Source organism: Lygodium microphyllum, chromosome 9, assembly GCF_053477565.2.
Source record: "Lygodium microphyllum isolate KBCC chromosome 9, Lygodium_microphyllum_v1.1.10, whole genome shotgun sequence".
In the NCBI taxonomy this organism is placed as follows: domain Eukaryota; kingdom Viridiplantae; phylum Streptophyta; class Polypodiopsida; order Schizaeales; family Lygodiaceae; genus Lygodium; species Lygodium microphyllum.
In genome coordinates, this window is record NC_141143.1 from 132,540,192 (window position 1) to 132,555,909 (window position 15,718).

At 38.1% G+C, this 15,718-nt stretch overlaps 1 protein-coding gene across 3 annotated transcripts in view; it reads right to left on the bottom strand.

The window, feature by feature from the left end:
* Positions 1–756: 756 nt before the first annotated feature.
* The window catches only part of LOC148031603 (uncharacterized), a 42,690-nt gene continuing 27,728 nt past the window's right edge, over positions 757–15,718 (bottom strand). For all 3 annotated transcript variants that reach the window (XM_087685187.1, XM_087685185.1, XM_087685186.1), the window contains 5 exons: positions 5,889–6,004; positions 5,721–5,790; positions 1,531–1,613; positions 1,359–1,407; positions 757–1,269 (listed from right to left, as the gene is read on the bottom strand). In XM_087685187.1, coding sequence (XP_087541313.1) covers positions 1,240–1,269; positions 1,359–1,407; positions 1,531–1,613; positions 5,721–5,790; positions 5,889–6,004 — 348 coding nt within the window. In that variant the 3' untranslated portion in view covers positions 757–1,239. The remainder of the gene's footprint in view (positions 1,270–1,358; positions 1,408–1,530; positions 1,614–5,720; positions 5,791–5,888; positions 6,005–15,718) is intronic.

Below are 15,718 nucleotides of genomic sequence, written 5' to 3' on the forward strand. Positions count from 1 at the left end.
AATCCAGTCATGGAAGGCTCATTCCTTTCATGTACTTACATTCCTTTTGCTTTATCACTCTCCACACAACAACAATTAGTTAATCTATTCATCAATCCAGTTATGGAAGGCTCATTCCTTTCATGTACTTTAGTTCCTTTTGCTTTATCACTCTCGAGTCAATTAGTTGTTAATCTGTTCATCAATCCATCATGAAGGCTCATTCCTTTCATGTACTTTCGTTCCTTTTGCTTTACACTCTCGGGTCAAATAGTTGTTAATCTATTCATCAATCCAGTCATGTAAGGCTCATTCCTTTCATGTACTTTGGTTACTTTTGGTTCATCACACTGGAGTCTCCCCTTCTGCTTTTACCTTTTGCTTAGCCTGCAATGCAACATCAGGCAAATCGAGACGAACACACTAACCAAACATAAATCTAGTACTCTGAACCAGTCATAAAGACTGTTACGACTTGCACACCAAGAAACCCCTGAAATGTGATGACTGACAATTCCTTGTTTTTCAAAAAAAGTGGCCAGCCACCTCAACAGTTCACAGTGATGCCTTCCTGTAATCTTGCCGAACCAGAATTATTCTACTACTTTTCTTGTTATATTGAGCATTGATTATCTTCTTGCTTTGTTATTAACAGACTTTTGAGTCAAAAAGCCAGAACTTATGACCATCCTTTTTGGTGTGTGAGAATGGGTCATCATTCTTGGATATATAAATATTGGATTCCAGCTCCATAAGACCAAACCCTTGCACAACATAAGAGATTGAATACAGAGAAAAGCAAACAGCATCAGAAATTATGTAATTTGTACAGACAAACACACTGCTGACAAAGGACCCTGGTCATCCGAAACTTAGATGATACAATATAAAAAAGCTAATGAGAAGCCAGTCAAGTACAAACAGAATATGCCTCAAGTTCAAGTAAAACCCCTCACATGCTTCATCATTCAGGCTCAAAGTGCAGATATATAGCCAATGTACAACCTTGAAATATGCTTCTTTAATCTGTAGTCACACTGAATCACGCTACCAAAAACAGCTCCAAAACTGTAGGTTGTATATATTCCAGCAGATTCACCCTGACACACTACAGTGTGACACCAACTTCAACAGGTGACCCAGATGGAAGGATTTCATGGCCAGCTTTAGTCATTGGTTCTTCTATCCACTACCACCTTTAAGAATATATGCATACAACCCTTAGTCTTCGATACCATCCCCATATAAGTTGATACAAGCTTACAGGACTGAATGTCCGTATCTGGCAACCTGGTGAGAGCACAAGAAAGCTAGTTACATTTTAAAGAGAAATGCAGAAACAACAAAACTCTCTCTCTAATATAAGTAGCAGAAACCACCTGCTGCATTCTGTCTCTACCAGGTTGTCCCATCCTTGCCCTTGCATATCTATGAACAACTTAAGGACTACCTCGAAGCCAATCAGACATTATCAATTATTATTCAGGTTAATGATACAAGATTATTAAGTCGACACAAAACGTATAGACAACAGTGAGCCGAACTGGATACTCTATCCGTATCCCTCCCTGAACTGATGAAGGGAGCATAGTGTTTTGAAGCTGGTGCAGAACTTGGGTCGAGCAGATTGTATCCTGTAAGACCAGTCAAGCAGATAACCTTGGTCAAATAAAGAAAGAATGATTGCAGAATCAATAAAAGCACATAACAGACCAACAAAAACACAACCACTTTTTAGTGCTTCAAAAATCCCTTAAACACCCCTTACACTTTACAGGGTGAACAAGTATAACCATTTTTTCAAGCTAACATAAGAGAGAGAGAGTAGAGTAGAGTAGTTTATTATCATCCACGGAAGGCCAAATTATGACCCATGGGACTTTCCCAGATATTCAATGACTCTCCTCCCCCATGGTAGAAAAGGGGTAGCTACGGTGAAAGAACAATCTATGCAACGTGGTTCTCCCGAAAGCATAACATGCAGGTAATGAGAGCCCCTAACTTCGATATAGTAGTGGTCCAAAACTGGTGAAATAGCCCCTGTAAAAGAATATCAAAGTCAGCCTGTATGTGTGCATATGTTGGGCATGCCATAATCATGTGCTCCTTTGATTCTACACTCTGTAGTCCACACAGCTTGCATAACCTCGTCTCTATTGCCTATCCACTCCATGCACTTGTCTCGATCAATAAAGTGTGTGATCAAGTTCGAAGTCATGCAATACTCCATCTAAATACCATTGAGAGTGGGTTGGCTATGTATGGTTGTGTGTGTGCCTATGCCTGCATAAAGGATTCCCAACATGAAGGATAGATATGCATACTGTAATAAGCAAGTTTGCCATTTGCTCCCTTGCTTTGATGTTTTGCTTGATACGCTCGTAAGAGATCTAATTGAAATGTGTCCATACAGATATCTTTAAATGCCATATCTAGATATCTATCCACTCCCCAACCTTAAACCCATTTTCGCATATCCAACACCCATCCTGTTGAAAGCACTTTACTTTTTCACGTTTTCTGTAGTCGTGTACTAGCATCCCATGCCCGTTTTGGGAGCTTATTGTCATCCATTTAACGTACTCGGGTAGCATATCTCAATACTCGGATCATAACATGTACCTCAATTGGTCGACAGCCAGTTTCCAAAAGCATAAGTACATATGGTGTGGTGGTTTTGATGCCCAAATATCTATGATTAAAAGCTTTTTGCAGCTTCTCAATGTCATTCCATGCAGATGAGATGTCCCCCCCCCCCAACTTCCATTCCGTATAATACCGTCTGTAGAACATATGCATCAAAAATCATACAGCATTTTTTTCAGCATTTAATATCTGTACCGTTGCAATCATTTTCAAAGTGATAATACTTGCTTTTCCTTGCCATTAATCACCACTCCACACATATATGTCATCTGTGGTCTATAGGTATCTCAATCCCCAAGTATTTAAAAGTAGATACTACCTCTATAAACTGTCCCGCATAATGTGCTCTTGGTGGGGTCTTTGATTGCTTGGTGCGCACAGCCATTAGCTTTGTTTTTTATACATTCACCGTCAAACCACTATCTTGACAAAACCGTTCAAGAATCCCCATGAATTGCTACATACGTTCCCCAGTATATGTAAAGAAAACCACATCATCTGCATAAAGTAGGAGCAAGAAGGCAAACATACCAATATGCCGGCTTTTGGCTTCCTCGTCATTCATAGCCGTGAGAAGTGTTTCCTCTAGCTTACCAATGCATAAACCAAATAATGTAGGGGAGAACGGGCAACCTTGTTTGACTCCCATTTTACTCTCAAATACTTGTGACAACCCATTGCGACCTCTGAGACAACACACCACTTGTTGATATATCCTGTAAATTCCCATGCATAAATCATTTGGGACCCCTAATTCTTGCATTCGTTGCCATAAGCCAACTCTTGGTACAGTGTCAAAAGCCTTCTTAAAATCCACAAAACAGCAATACAAGGTTGCTCCCTCAAGCCGACTCTCATCCATACGCACATGTAAAGTAACCAAATGGTCTACGGTGTTATGACCAAGGCGAGTGATTTTTAAAATAAGGGAGAGTGTGACTACCATAGAAAGACCATTGCTATGAAAATTAACTCCCCCTACTCAAAACATGAACAAACCTTATGGACATAGCAATGACAGAAAAGGGAGAGTGACAACCATTGATTGACCCTTGCCCATGAGAATTGACTCCCCCTTCGAAGCACGCATATACAGAGACCCCCCAAGAGATCAAGCAAGAGACGTGAGACGTACATGCAATATGTTGAATAAGGACCATAACAAGCTTAGCATACTATGCCATCAAAAGTGTAATTGCCACTGTTTTGGGGGGTTTGATCCCCAAAACAAAGTGATGTAATCAACAGATCAGAGAGGCCGTTACTGGAAGAAGGCCCACCTATCACCAGGCAAATGATAAAAGCCGAACTGAAGACTGAGGCTTACAGATGTAAAGAGAAGAAATCAAGCTTAGATAATTATCCTCCCACTTCAAAGTGGGACCACATACAATGATATCTCATCCGTACATGAACACCGTGTAGCAAATTGCAGATTTATTGATTTCAGGAGGGGTTTGGCCCTCCAAATGAGACAATGAGATTAATAGAACAAAGACATCACAGCCAATAATGAGTCTCAAATTCTTCCACCGCCCCAAAGTTTACAACATGATACTATTGATTTATAGATGTAACCCACCTCTCCACATACAAAGGCACAGAGCCTCAAATAAAACTAAGGCCCAAGATCCCAGTCAAATCTGAACATGAATGGCAGCATGTGCAGAAGCATATCAGTGTCAGTGTGCTGATAGTAACTGTCTGTCCGAAGCCACCCACAGGCAGCAAACAGCATGGGAAGTTGGACCAGATAAGAACCCTTCAAGAGCAAAATAGGCAACACTGTTTAAGAAATTCTCTAAGACATAGATCTTGTAACTTTTTTAGAAAATGTATGGACTCTGTAACTTGGTATACTCTGAGGAGACTAGGAAATCCAAAGAAAAAGGGTCTACAGGAAGATCACCTCACTAAAAATGTTCGTGCATAAATTGTGATGCATGGACTTGTGCACATCCAAGTGGTGACATTCTCTGCACTTATAAGCTGTTCTCAACTAAAGCATGTTAAGTGATGTTGTGTCTGCACCAGGGCACAGAACTCTGGCTTACGGGAATTCATGCTAGAGCAAGACAACAAAAGCATAGAAGGGACTATGAAGAACAGGAGTAATGAACTTCATAAAATGTCTAAGAAAGGAGAATAGAGTAAATCATACAGAGTTCGCGAGCATAATGATCAGGAAGAAGACTCAGTTTACTTGCAATTTCTCATTCCATGTTGACCCCCTTTCTTCATGCATCTTGACAGTGTCTGTCATCATCAGAATAAGCTTGGGAAACAGGACCTCGTGACTTCTTTAGAAGAGTGAGTGAATTGAGCTATTTGAAATGGGCAAAGCAATTCCATATACTCATTGCATCCAGAGTCTTTTGACAATGACACTCTTTCAATTACCTTCACATGCCACATGCCAAATTGTCTTTCACCCAGTGGCAACCACACTGGAAAGGATCAATGACTGGTAATACCTCGTAAGGAGTCTAGAGCCACCAAAAATCAATTTCTGACTACTACATCAATTCCCAAAAGAAGACATGCAACAAGAACATTTCAAATTATAGCTCATCCACCCATTTAGTAGATGTCATGTAAACAGTTTCTTTTTAAAAGATTTGAAATAAGCTTGGGAAAGAGGACCACGTGACTTCTTTAGAGGAGTGAATGAATTGAGCTATTTGAAATGGGCAAAGCAATTCCATACACCCATTGCATCCGCAGTCTTTTGACAATGACACTCTTTCAATTACCTTCATATGCCACATGCCAAATTGTCTTTCACCCAGTGGCAACTACACAGAAAGGATCAATGACTGGTGATACCTCGTACCAAAAATCAATTTTTGACGACTTTATCAATTCCCAAAAGAAGACAAGCAACAAGAACATTTCAAAGTATTCCTCATTCACCCATTTAGTAGACGTCATGCAAACAGTTTCTTTTTAAAAAATTTGAAATACACAAGCGTCTACAAAAACAAAGCACAGCACCCCTCCTCCTCTTGATCCCATCACTAGAGCAAACCCAACAAGAAAGGCCTCCAAGAGTAGATTTGCAACTTCAAGTTGGGTACGATTGCAAGTACTTTCACCTGAAACTCTACAAAAGCCACGGGCAAACCGCTTTTAGTTTGCATCTTCAACTTCTTGAACCCTGGGAATCTGTAGGTCAAAACAAGTCGTAATATAAAAAATCACCAATATAAATCTAATGTCATCCTTTATCTTCTCACAAAGCATGCATTGCCACAAGAATCTACCTCCCGAGTGCATTAATGAGCTCAGTTTCTGTGCAACTCAATCCAAGGTTGGCAAAGAAAAGGGTTGAACATGGCGGATTGCTTCCTGGTGATGAGTGCGGAGACATTGACGAGCCCTGTGTCATGATAAACCACTAATTCATTAGAAACAAGTTATTTCTAAATGAAATGGAGATGTGATGAAACAAAAGAAAAAGTACAATGAAAGACTCTCCACACACAAGATAGTGATTGTGTGACAAAGGCGCATCCCAAGCTTTAAGTGAAAAATTTTGAAACGGGGATGCCTCTCAAGGAAAACCTGTGAAGTGCAGCAAAACTCACCAAGCACCCAAATAGACAGGCCCAATAAAGAAAAGGTTGCAATGCCCAAAACATTAGAGCATGACCCATCAACACTCTAGGTCCAACTCACAAGTGGAGATGCCTAAAATCCCTAGTTTCGAACACTCATGCACATCTCCACAGTAAGCTCAAGAAACTAAAAGAATACTAGAGCTCTCTTGCTCTCACAAACAACAAAATCAAAAGCTTGCCATGTAGCAAGGTACAAAAACAAATTCTTCTCAGCCCCAACTTTGCATCTTAAGACTGTATTCATGTACATGGACAAAGTGAGCTCCTCAGCTTCCATATTCCCCAACAAATGCAAGTATCGAGAAGGTTAGGAAAACATTGGCACATTCAGGCTGCCCCACCATTGAACAAGATAATGATGATCCATCTAGCCTTGAGGTCACTATGCAACCTCAATGTTTGTGTACATAACACAAGTGAACCCCTCAATTTCCACAGCCCCTTTGAACAGAATAGTAGCCTCATAACCTGAGGCCACTACCACAACCTAGCAGGTGATCAACATCTCTCCAATGACCTAGAAAAACAAGCTTCCGAGAACAACTGAATAGCAACTGAAGAGGCAAGATCATAGAATAAAAGAAAGAACCCAACGCAGCTGAAACTGGCCTTAGGGAAGCCAAGGGCAGTAAACCACATTTTTAGCAAACATTTAATTTACCATAATAATAAATTCAGTAAATTAAATCCACACACAACTGTAGCTAGAGTGCTCCTGCACTATAGACAACACTTGTTGCCCCTTAAGCTTGGCAGCTCTCTCAATATTTCTTTAGAATCCTGATAAATGCTCTGAAGTGTTCTACATAGACCCCATTTAAACTCACACTATGATTCTCGCAAACAAAGAGGTTTCTCACAATGAAACTTTGAGAAAATCGCTTTCTTCTCCACCAAGTTTTCCATAGAGTATAAGGCTCGAGATCTCATAGGAGAAGACAGTTATGATGAAATTTAGATCAGGGTCAACAGCAATACCCAATGCTAATCAAGTTGTAGAGCTGCCTAGTTGATCACCCCAAACTGAAAGAAGAAGAAAGGCAGCTGTTCTGTTCTCCACACATGCTGCACTTGTATTCTCTATAGCCAACAGAGGCAATGGTCACCACCTAAAGAGCTAGGGTTACCAAAATTAAAGTTCATTTTAAATGGAAATCTTCATGAAATTTGATTAAGCCATTAAGTTCATTTCTCATTCCAATGTCACATCCATCTCTTAAAAGTTGAAATATTGCAAGAGAACCCGATTGCATGCAATTAACATCCAATATGACACCCAAATTACCAATACAGGTCTCCAAGTAACCAGGTATTCCCAATGTGTTCCGAAGGCACAATTGTCAAACATGGTAGCCATTGCATTATTAAACAACCAGTCACAATTATATAAATCCACAGCTATCAAAATGATACTTGTTGCATTAAGTGAATAACCAAGCAACACTCTAGAAGCACAAGTGTCTAGTAGGCTGATTATAGACGTAACTGGATGGAATTTGAAAGATTTCCAAACCACCTCTAGATGCTTCATCATATATGTGCCAAAGAAATAAGGACCTTACTTGTTTAGCACCAGGAACAATGCTCAAGAATTGCACCCTACTGGGTCTAACTCAACGCCAACCAAAAGTGTCAACATAAAATTGTAACAAATAATGTGAGTCTACCTAATCATCCTCCTCTGTACATTTCAAATCTAGTAGTAAGTAGTTCTCAAACTTCACCAAATAGCACAAAGAAACTTTACCCTTGACCTTCCTTTATTTATGTGCCAATACCTACTCAAGAACCAAGATTTCATCAAGTTCCCCGACTATAGCTGCATCTCATCACTAATATCCTCAGGCACATAAAACATGGAAAGGCCCAAGAAGCCTCCTATGAAAATCATTGAATGTTTTCCAACGAATAAGTAGCTTCAACCTCTAAGCCATTTTATTCATCCTTTGCAACACTTGAAAAGGCACATAATACCTCATACTAAATTTGGAGAAAAACACTATTTACCTTTCATTTTCTTTAATATAGCCTATTAAAAGCATAACAAGAACCAATTGTCCTCTAGAAATGCCAAAGCTATGCAATGACAGTTAGTTGTTTTCTTTTAATTTGCTCAAGTCTTTTGGATAGTTACCTTCGGTTTCACACAAGTTTCATCCATACTCTCAACATAATCAACCTCAAAGACCTTATCCTTAGTATGCAAATTGTGCGTAACTTTGTTCCACCCTTCCATAATCTCAATCAGTGTCTTTTCAAATTTGACCTTAACACTCGAACACACAGCACTTAAAAGTTCTAAGACAATAGCATTTGCTTCAAACATGTCTCTCCAAAACAAACTCGTCATGTAAGGACTCTACTAGTCTCGATAGATTGTGGCATGCCATAATATTTAAAGATATCTTGCATGAATAAGCTTGCCATGTGAGCTACAATTCTCTTTTTTCTCGCTAGAATGAAATGAATCTATTTGCATGTAGGTGTTCTTGAAAGATCAAAGATAAGATCCATGGCTATGTTATGCCACGATTGATCAAGAATAGGCAAAGGGCTGGAACAAACTCCGTGCCTTCTATTGATCAAACTAGACCTTTCACATACAATGCATGTGTACAAAGTGATCCATATCATGTCTCAAAGTTGGCTATCAAAAGCAAGTCTCAACTACTTTCACTGCAATGTCAATGTCACAATCGTGTATGTTTCTCACGTAATTTAGTCTAAGTAAGAAAAACAGATAAGGTATTTGCCAATCGTGTATGCTTCTCAGATAATTTAGTCTAAGTAAGAAAATATAATAAAGTTTAATGATCTATGCACACAACAAAATCAGCCCCTAAAGCACCTTTTTCTCATGAACTTGCAATTTTTTTAATGCACACTGTAAAATTATACTCCCATATGTCACAACCTAGTCTTCCAAACATTGGAAAGACACCAATGTTGTTCCCACATGTATCACATTGAACAACAAAAGCTTTTCAAATGTCTAGAAAGATTGACACATAACCCAAAGTAAGCTTTTCTTTTAGATTACTAAATATTACAATTTCCTTATCAATAGTGTGGACTAAACTCCCTTCTTCTACCAATATCGGATCCAAAGTAAACTTTTTTAAAAGTTTAATGAATATTGTGATTTTTTTATTAGCCATGTGAACAAAACTTCCTTCTCCTATGATGCATGGAGAGGTGAAGCAATTTCAATAGACCCTAGATATATAATTAGGGAAATAAAATCCAAAGCTCCAACATACGAAGTGATGTATGAGAATTTTAATAGGACCTAGATATATCACGATGACTTGATACATTTGTAAGGTTGCAATTGTCTTGCCAATTTAATATGAACTATGTATTATATATAAACAACTAAATTAAAAGTTTGTCAAGCACTCAAGATAAATATCAACACAAAGTGAACTCAATTTTCCGAAGGTCAAAGGACTCCAATTTATAACACTTGCTAGTAGTCATCGAATTAGAGTCCTTTAGGACTTTAAGGTAAACGCACAAGCCCTCCTAGAGCTCTCAAGGAGTACAATGTTGGTTAGCATAAAATGTGGCATGATCCTATGCCATTTTAATGCATTCATTCATAATCGTCAACATTTCCCATATATCGAGCACAAAATCGACAAAAAAAATTGCATTTTCAAATCTTCAAATGATCACTAAGACTTGCAACATGACTATTCAGCAATACATCAACTCAATGGGAGCTGCCCAACATGTGTACTGCATACATATGTGACCAAGTCAACTTCTGATACACAAGAAACACCAAGATTCTCTGCAATTTCTTCAAAATCTCACGAGTGGGAGATAAATCTCACTGCTTATAGCACCAAGATTGCTTTAGCAATGTTCCCAAAATTCTCAAATTTCAGCAAAAGCCCCAAAGTTTTACCGACCAATCTGCCCCAATTACATTAGTACATGATCCTGAGAGGAAAAATTGGACAAAATTAGCAAAATTTTCCAAAGTATTGCAAAAGCCCCAAAATTCTCAGCTCAAAACGTGTACACAAATTTGACTCAAATAAGTAAAATTTCACTAATATGAGAAAAGCCCCAAAATTTTCAATGCCAATGTGCACAATTTTTGCAATTTATTGGTCAGATTGACTTGTTTTGGATCACAATTCCCAAATCCAAGAAAACCCCCAAAATTTCAACCAAAATGGTGTTGTGTGCTTGTGTACGTGAAGACCCGATAAAGAAAGGAGAGAAAAATTTGCAGATTAAAAAAAGTTTTCAAATCGTTGACCTGCCCGTTTGTCATCTGGCTCTATCAGCCCATCGAGCCCAGTCTGCCTGGCCTGTTAGTCCACCGCGCAATGGTTAACCTGGTCGCCCTGTTACACACGACTTGCGTCAGTCATCAAGCCTGGTTGCCCACTAGTTTGGATTGTTGTAGATGTGCTTTTGGTGATACTATTGAAGTGGGAGTCACCTGGCAGTGATATATGCTTGGATTATATACTGAAATTTCAGTTATACTGTTGAAAGTCATTTGTTCTACTGCTGTACATGCACTTGGACTAAACCTTGGTCTTGTTGACTGAAAATTTGGGCTGATATTAGCCGACTATTCAACTCATTGTTTGCTGTCATAAATTGTAGTATTGATCTTTGGGTGCATTGCTGAAAAATGGCTGCAAATGCTTCAAGCAGCAGTGATACTAAATCCCTTCTTGAAATCAAGAGATTTAATGGCACTGGTTTCAACTTGTGGAAGGACAAGATGCAAGGCATTTTGTTTCTCAAGGATTGTGATGATGCTTTTTTGGAAGTCAAGCCTGTAGCTATGATAAATGAGGATTGGGCTAGACTCAACAAGAAGGCCATTGCATACATTAAAAATGGATGTATCTAATGTACTTATAGACATTAAGCCTCTTGATACAACTTACGCCATATGGAAAAAGTAGATGGACACTTATGAAAATACAACTCCAATAAATCAAGTGCATCTCATGTGCAAGCTTGTAAACATGGAATTGGATGAGCCTAAGCCAGCATCAGAGCATTTGAGTGCTTTCACAAGGATTTTGCGCCACTTGCAAGACTCTGGTTTGCAACCCTTCAATTTATCCTTCAATGATAAATTGTAGGCTATTTTCTTGATAAATTGAAGGCTATTTTCTTGTTGATGACTTTGCCTGATAGCTAGGAGTCTCTAGTTGTTTCATTGAGAAACACCCCTGCTTTAACCTTCAATGGTATTAGGGGCTATATTCTCAATGAGGAGATTAGAAGAAAGTCCAATGGAGAAAGCAGTGGTTCAAACTATCATCTTAGAGGCAAGTCAAAAAAGAGGGGTAATGCAAGAAATAAAGGCAAAAGCAGGAGTAAAAGCAAGGGCAAACAACAGGATGTTACTTGCTATCAATGCGGACATAAAGGGCATAAAAAGCCCGATTGTCGCTACTACAAGAAAGAGCAACAAAGAAAGAAACAACAAGGAAAGAAAAAGAAGGATGACAAGAAATATGATGACAGCTCTCCCTAAAAAGAAGTTGCAAAGGCAAATCTTGCATCTAGTGTGGTCATTGAAGAGCTCTCTAACATTGAAGAGGTACTTGTTGCAGCCTCACGTAATGATGTAGATGCTATGACAACAGCAAGCGATATGCACATCACTAAAAAGGAGGTAATTGATGCCTTACTTTCAGCTCATGATGGGCTGTCTCAATCATGGATAATGGATAACGGTGTCTCTTTTCATGTTACTCCCTGCACATCACTAAAAAGGAGGTAATTGATGCCTTACTTTCATCTCATGATGGGCTATCTCAATCATGGATAGTGGACAACAGTGTCTCTTTTCATGTTACTCCCTCTTTGGAGTCATCTTTTGAATACAATGCAGGTTGCCTAGGCAAGGTTTACTTAGGCAACAATTATGCATGTGAAATCGAGGGTGTAGGTACCATTCACTTAGCCCTTAAAAATGGTCAAGAGCTGATTTTGCAAGATATCAGATATGTACTTGGCATAAAGAAAAGTCAACTATCAGTTAGCCAGCTTGATGCAAGAGGGTATTTTACTGCCCTTGGGGGTGGATCTTGAAAATTCCACAAGGGCTCCATGCTAATTGTTAAAGGCATAAAAAGAGAGACTTTGTATTATTTGCATTGTAAAGCATTACCTAGCAAGTTATTTGAAAGATACTGAAGTTCATTCACAAATGAAACTTTGGCACAAAAGACTTGGCCATATGAGCCCAAAAGACCTTCAAGTTCTCTTCTCCTTAGGGAGATTTGATGTAAAAGGCTCTAGTCTCAACTTTTGTAAGGATTCAATATATGGAAAACATATAAAGTCTCCTTATTACTCTAGTGTCGTTAAGAAGTCCAATGCTCTTGACTTAGTACATTCTAATGTGTGCACTATGCCAGTTAATTCACATGGGGATGCATGGTACTTTGTCACTTTTAATGATGATTTTAATAGAAAGTCATGGATATATATATTAAAGAGCAAAAAGGAAGTGTGGCGCCTTTAAAAGGTTTCATGTTTTTATTACCATATAGAAAGGGCTTAAGTTAAAAGCTATAAGAACAGATACTGGGGGTGAGTATGTTTCTAACAAATTCTATGAATATACATCCAAGGCCTTCTTTCCCATATCGAGCTCAAATAATTTACGAAAATTTTCAATAGGATCATCAATTACAAAACATTTCTGAAGAATAAATTGAAAACCCACCCATGTTTTCCAACATGGGACATAGCCTCACCTACCAATTATATATCTTCCCTCCATAACATAACTTGCATTTTTCCAATGCGTTGAGCATCATCAAACTAATACAAATCAAGATAAGCCGTCCATTTAGCAAACCATGAGTCAATGTTGATCTCATTACATTTATTATTCTTTCCTTTAAAGGGATCAAATTGAAATAACAAGGCAACATCCTCATGGCTATCGACACAAAGGCAATATCCTCATGGCTATCGACACAAATGAAAACTAGAAAGTACGCATATCAACTAATTATCGTTGCATGTCTTTGATTAGGCCTTGTGATGAGTTTTGCCCTTACAAGCCTTTGTATAACTCCAATTGAGAATGTTGACTGCAATAGTTATAGCTTCTGCCCAAAAATGGTTAGGCAATCCCTTGCCCTTAAGTATGCATCTTGCCATGTCCACAATAGTATGATTTTAGCATTCAACAACACCATTCTGCTAAGGTGTATGAGGTGTCATCAATTGACACTTAATCCCTTTGCTCTTATAAAAGTCTTCAAACTCCTTTGAGTTGAACTCACCATACATTAAATGTTAATAAGACAATCAACATTAAATGTGATATTAACATTAAATAGCATCATCAACATAATATATTAATCTAGCAATCAACATTAAATATAAAACTCGCATTAAATTCAATGATCACATTAAAATTAAATATCCTTGTCACCACCAAATTACTAATGCCTACATGGGCCACAATAGTTCGGCTACCAATGACGATCTACCATAGCCCTCGAGTGGTAGCTTCTCGAACTCCAATCACTAGAACCACTAAAATCCTTATGCACAAGCATCACCTGAAACCGAGCATAAATACCAAACAAGTAACATACCTTGTTATACCTAGCACCCACAACACATGCTCTCCGTGCACAATTCCCCTCCTACTAGTAATGTCCCATGCCACTCTAAATAAAATAAAAGTGTACCTGTCAAGCATAAGTCATGATAGTTCCATGAGAAAAAGTGATTTGTACACATCATCCGATCTTGCGCCAACTTGCAAGTTGACGCTTTGATACCAATGAAATGTTGTCCCCAAGTATCCAACCTACACACGAGATACAACACAAACCATATTGATGAATATAAGGGACTAGACATCAAACTCGTCTCCCAACCATAAAGCCAAACAACACTCCAAGTCAACGACCACATCCCAAGAATTGGCATCCAATATCACCAACCCGCACCATCCTGGTATACAAATGTGTCAGCCAACAAGCCAAGAGTCCAAAAGCGGTAATTACACAATGAATGTGCACAACAAGACCTTGAGTCCTACAAATAGAACTCATCTATCTTAGCCCCAAAGTATCCTTAGAGCATATGCACTAAGTCACCTCATAACTACTATGACCAATGCTATTAGCGCCCATCCAAATATCAAAGGACGTAACACCTTCTCTACCTTACGCCTCTCTCTCCCCACAAGGATTTCACTCATGGACATCAATTTTCACTTTCACTTTGCATTATATACTATATGCATGTTGTAGTCTATATGTTGTGATTTCTAAGTTGTGAATGCTAAATTCTAAATGAGTAGGTGAAATAAATATTTATGTTTTAGACTTTTGACTTTTGACTCTAAGATTTAGATAAAATGAAAATTATCATTTATGGCCCTATTTTCTTCATATAATAATATTCAGATATAGTAATTATAATTATCCTAAATAGTATTTTTCAAAATCTCAAGGTAGCCAATAAAACAAAATATTTAAACATGAAATAAAACAAAACATTTCTAGTAACTATGGTGTGCCAATGTTATCAACATGCCAGTTTATATTTCAAACTGTTATGGCCCATGAAAATCCCCCACAACGCCTTGTCCAAGTGGCTAAAAAGCAATTGCACTTCACATGCCAACATTGGCGAGTGTAGTAGCATCGACAGCCTACCAGAAATAATCTAGATGCATAAATGGTTTAAAAAACATTACTATCCATAATAGACGAACATACTCCTAAATTGAAGTTCCCTATATATTTAGCATTATAGGTGGCAAACTTCACAGCAATCATTTTTTGCTATCTGAAATAATTTTGTAAAACCATGATATCTTGAGTGTCTTTCAAGACCGGATTCATATTTCTTACTCCTATTACCATTGTTATGTATTTCCTTTTATTGTTTATCTCTAAATCTTGATATGATTAGATTACATCAAGCCAAAATATATATGTTTTCTCCTCAAGATGACCACAAGCACACATCCTTCAAAAAGATGGTGATGTCCTAACAACCAAACCAAGACACCGATCTTCGAAAAACCCACAGGACAATAAACCACATCTTTAGCAAACACTTAATTCAATACAATAGTAAATTCACCAAATTAAATCCACACATAACTGGAGCTAGAGTTCTTCTCCATCATATACGACATTTTAAAAGCCCCTCAAAGCTTGGTATTCCTTTTGAAATTTCTTAATGAATACATTAGTTAAACTGGCTCAATTTTCATTAATTTCTCAAAGCATAACTCATTATAGTTGCTCAAATCACTAAAAACCTTCATTGAAGATTCACAACCATGGATTTTTCAAAAAAAACATATAAACATTCTAGCTTACCAAACTCCAAAAATGCCAATCAACATTTAAGCCCAAATTCACAGGGCATCTACTTTGAAAACTATCCTACATAGTCCTTATGCAGTTCTACATATTCCTCTCACAAATAGAGAAATTTCT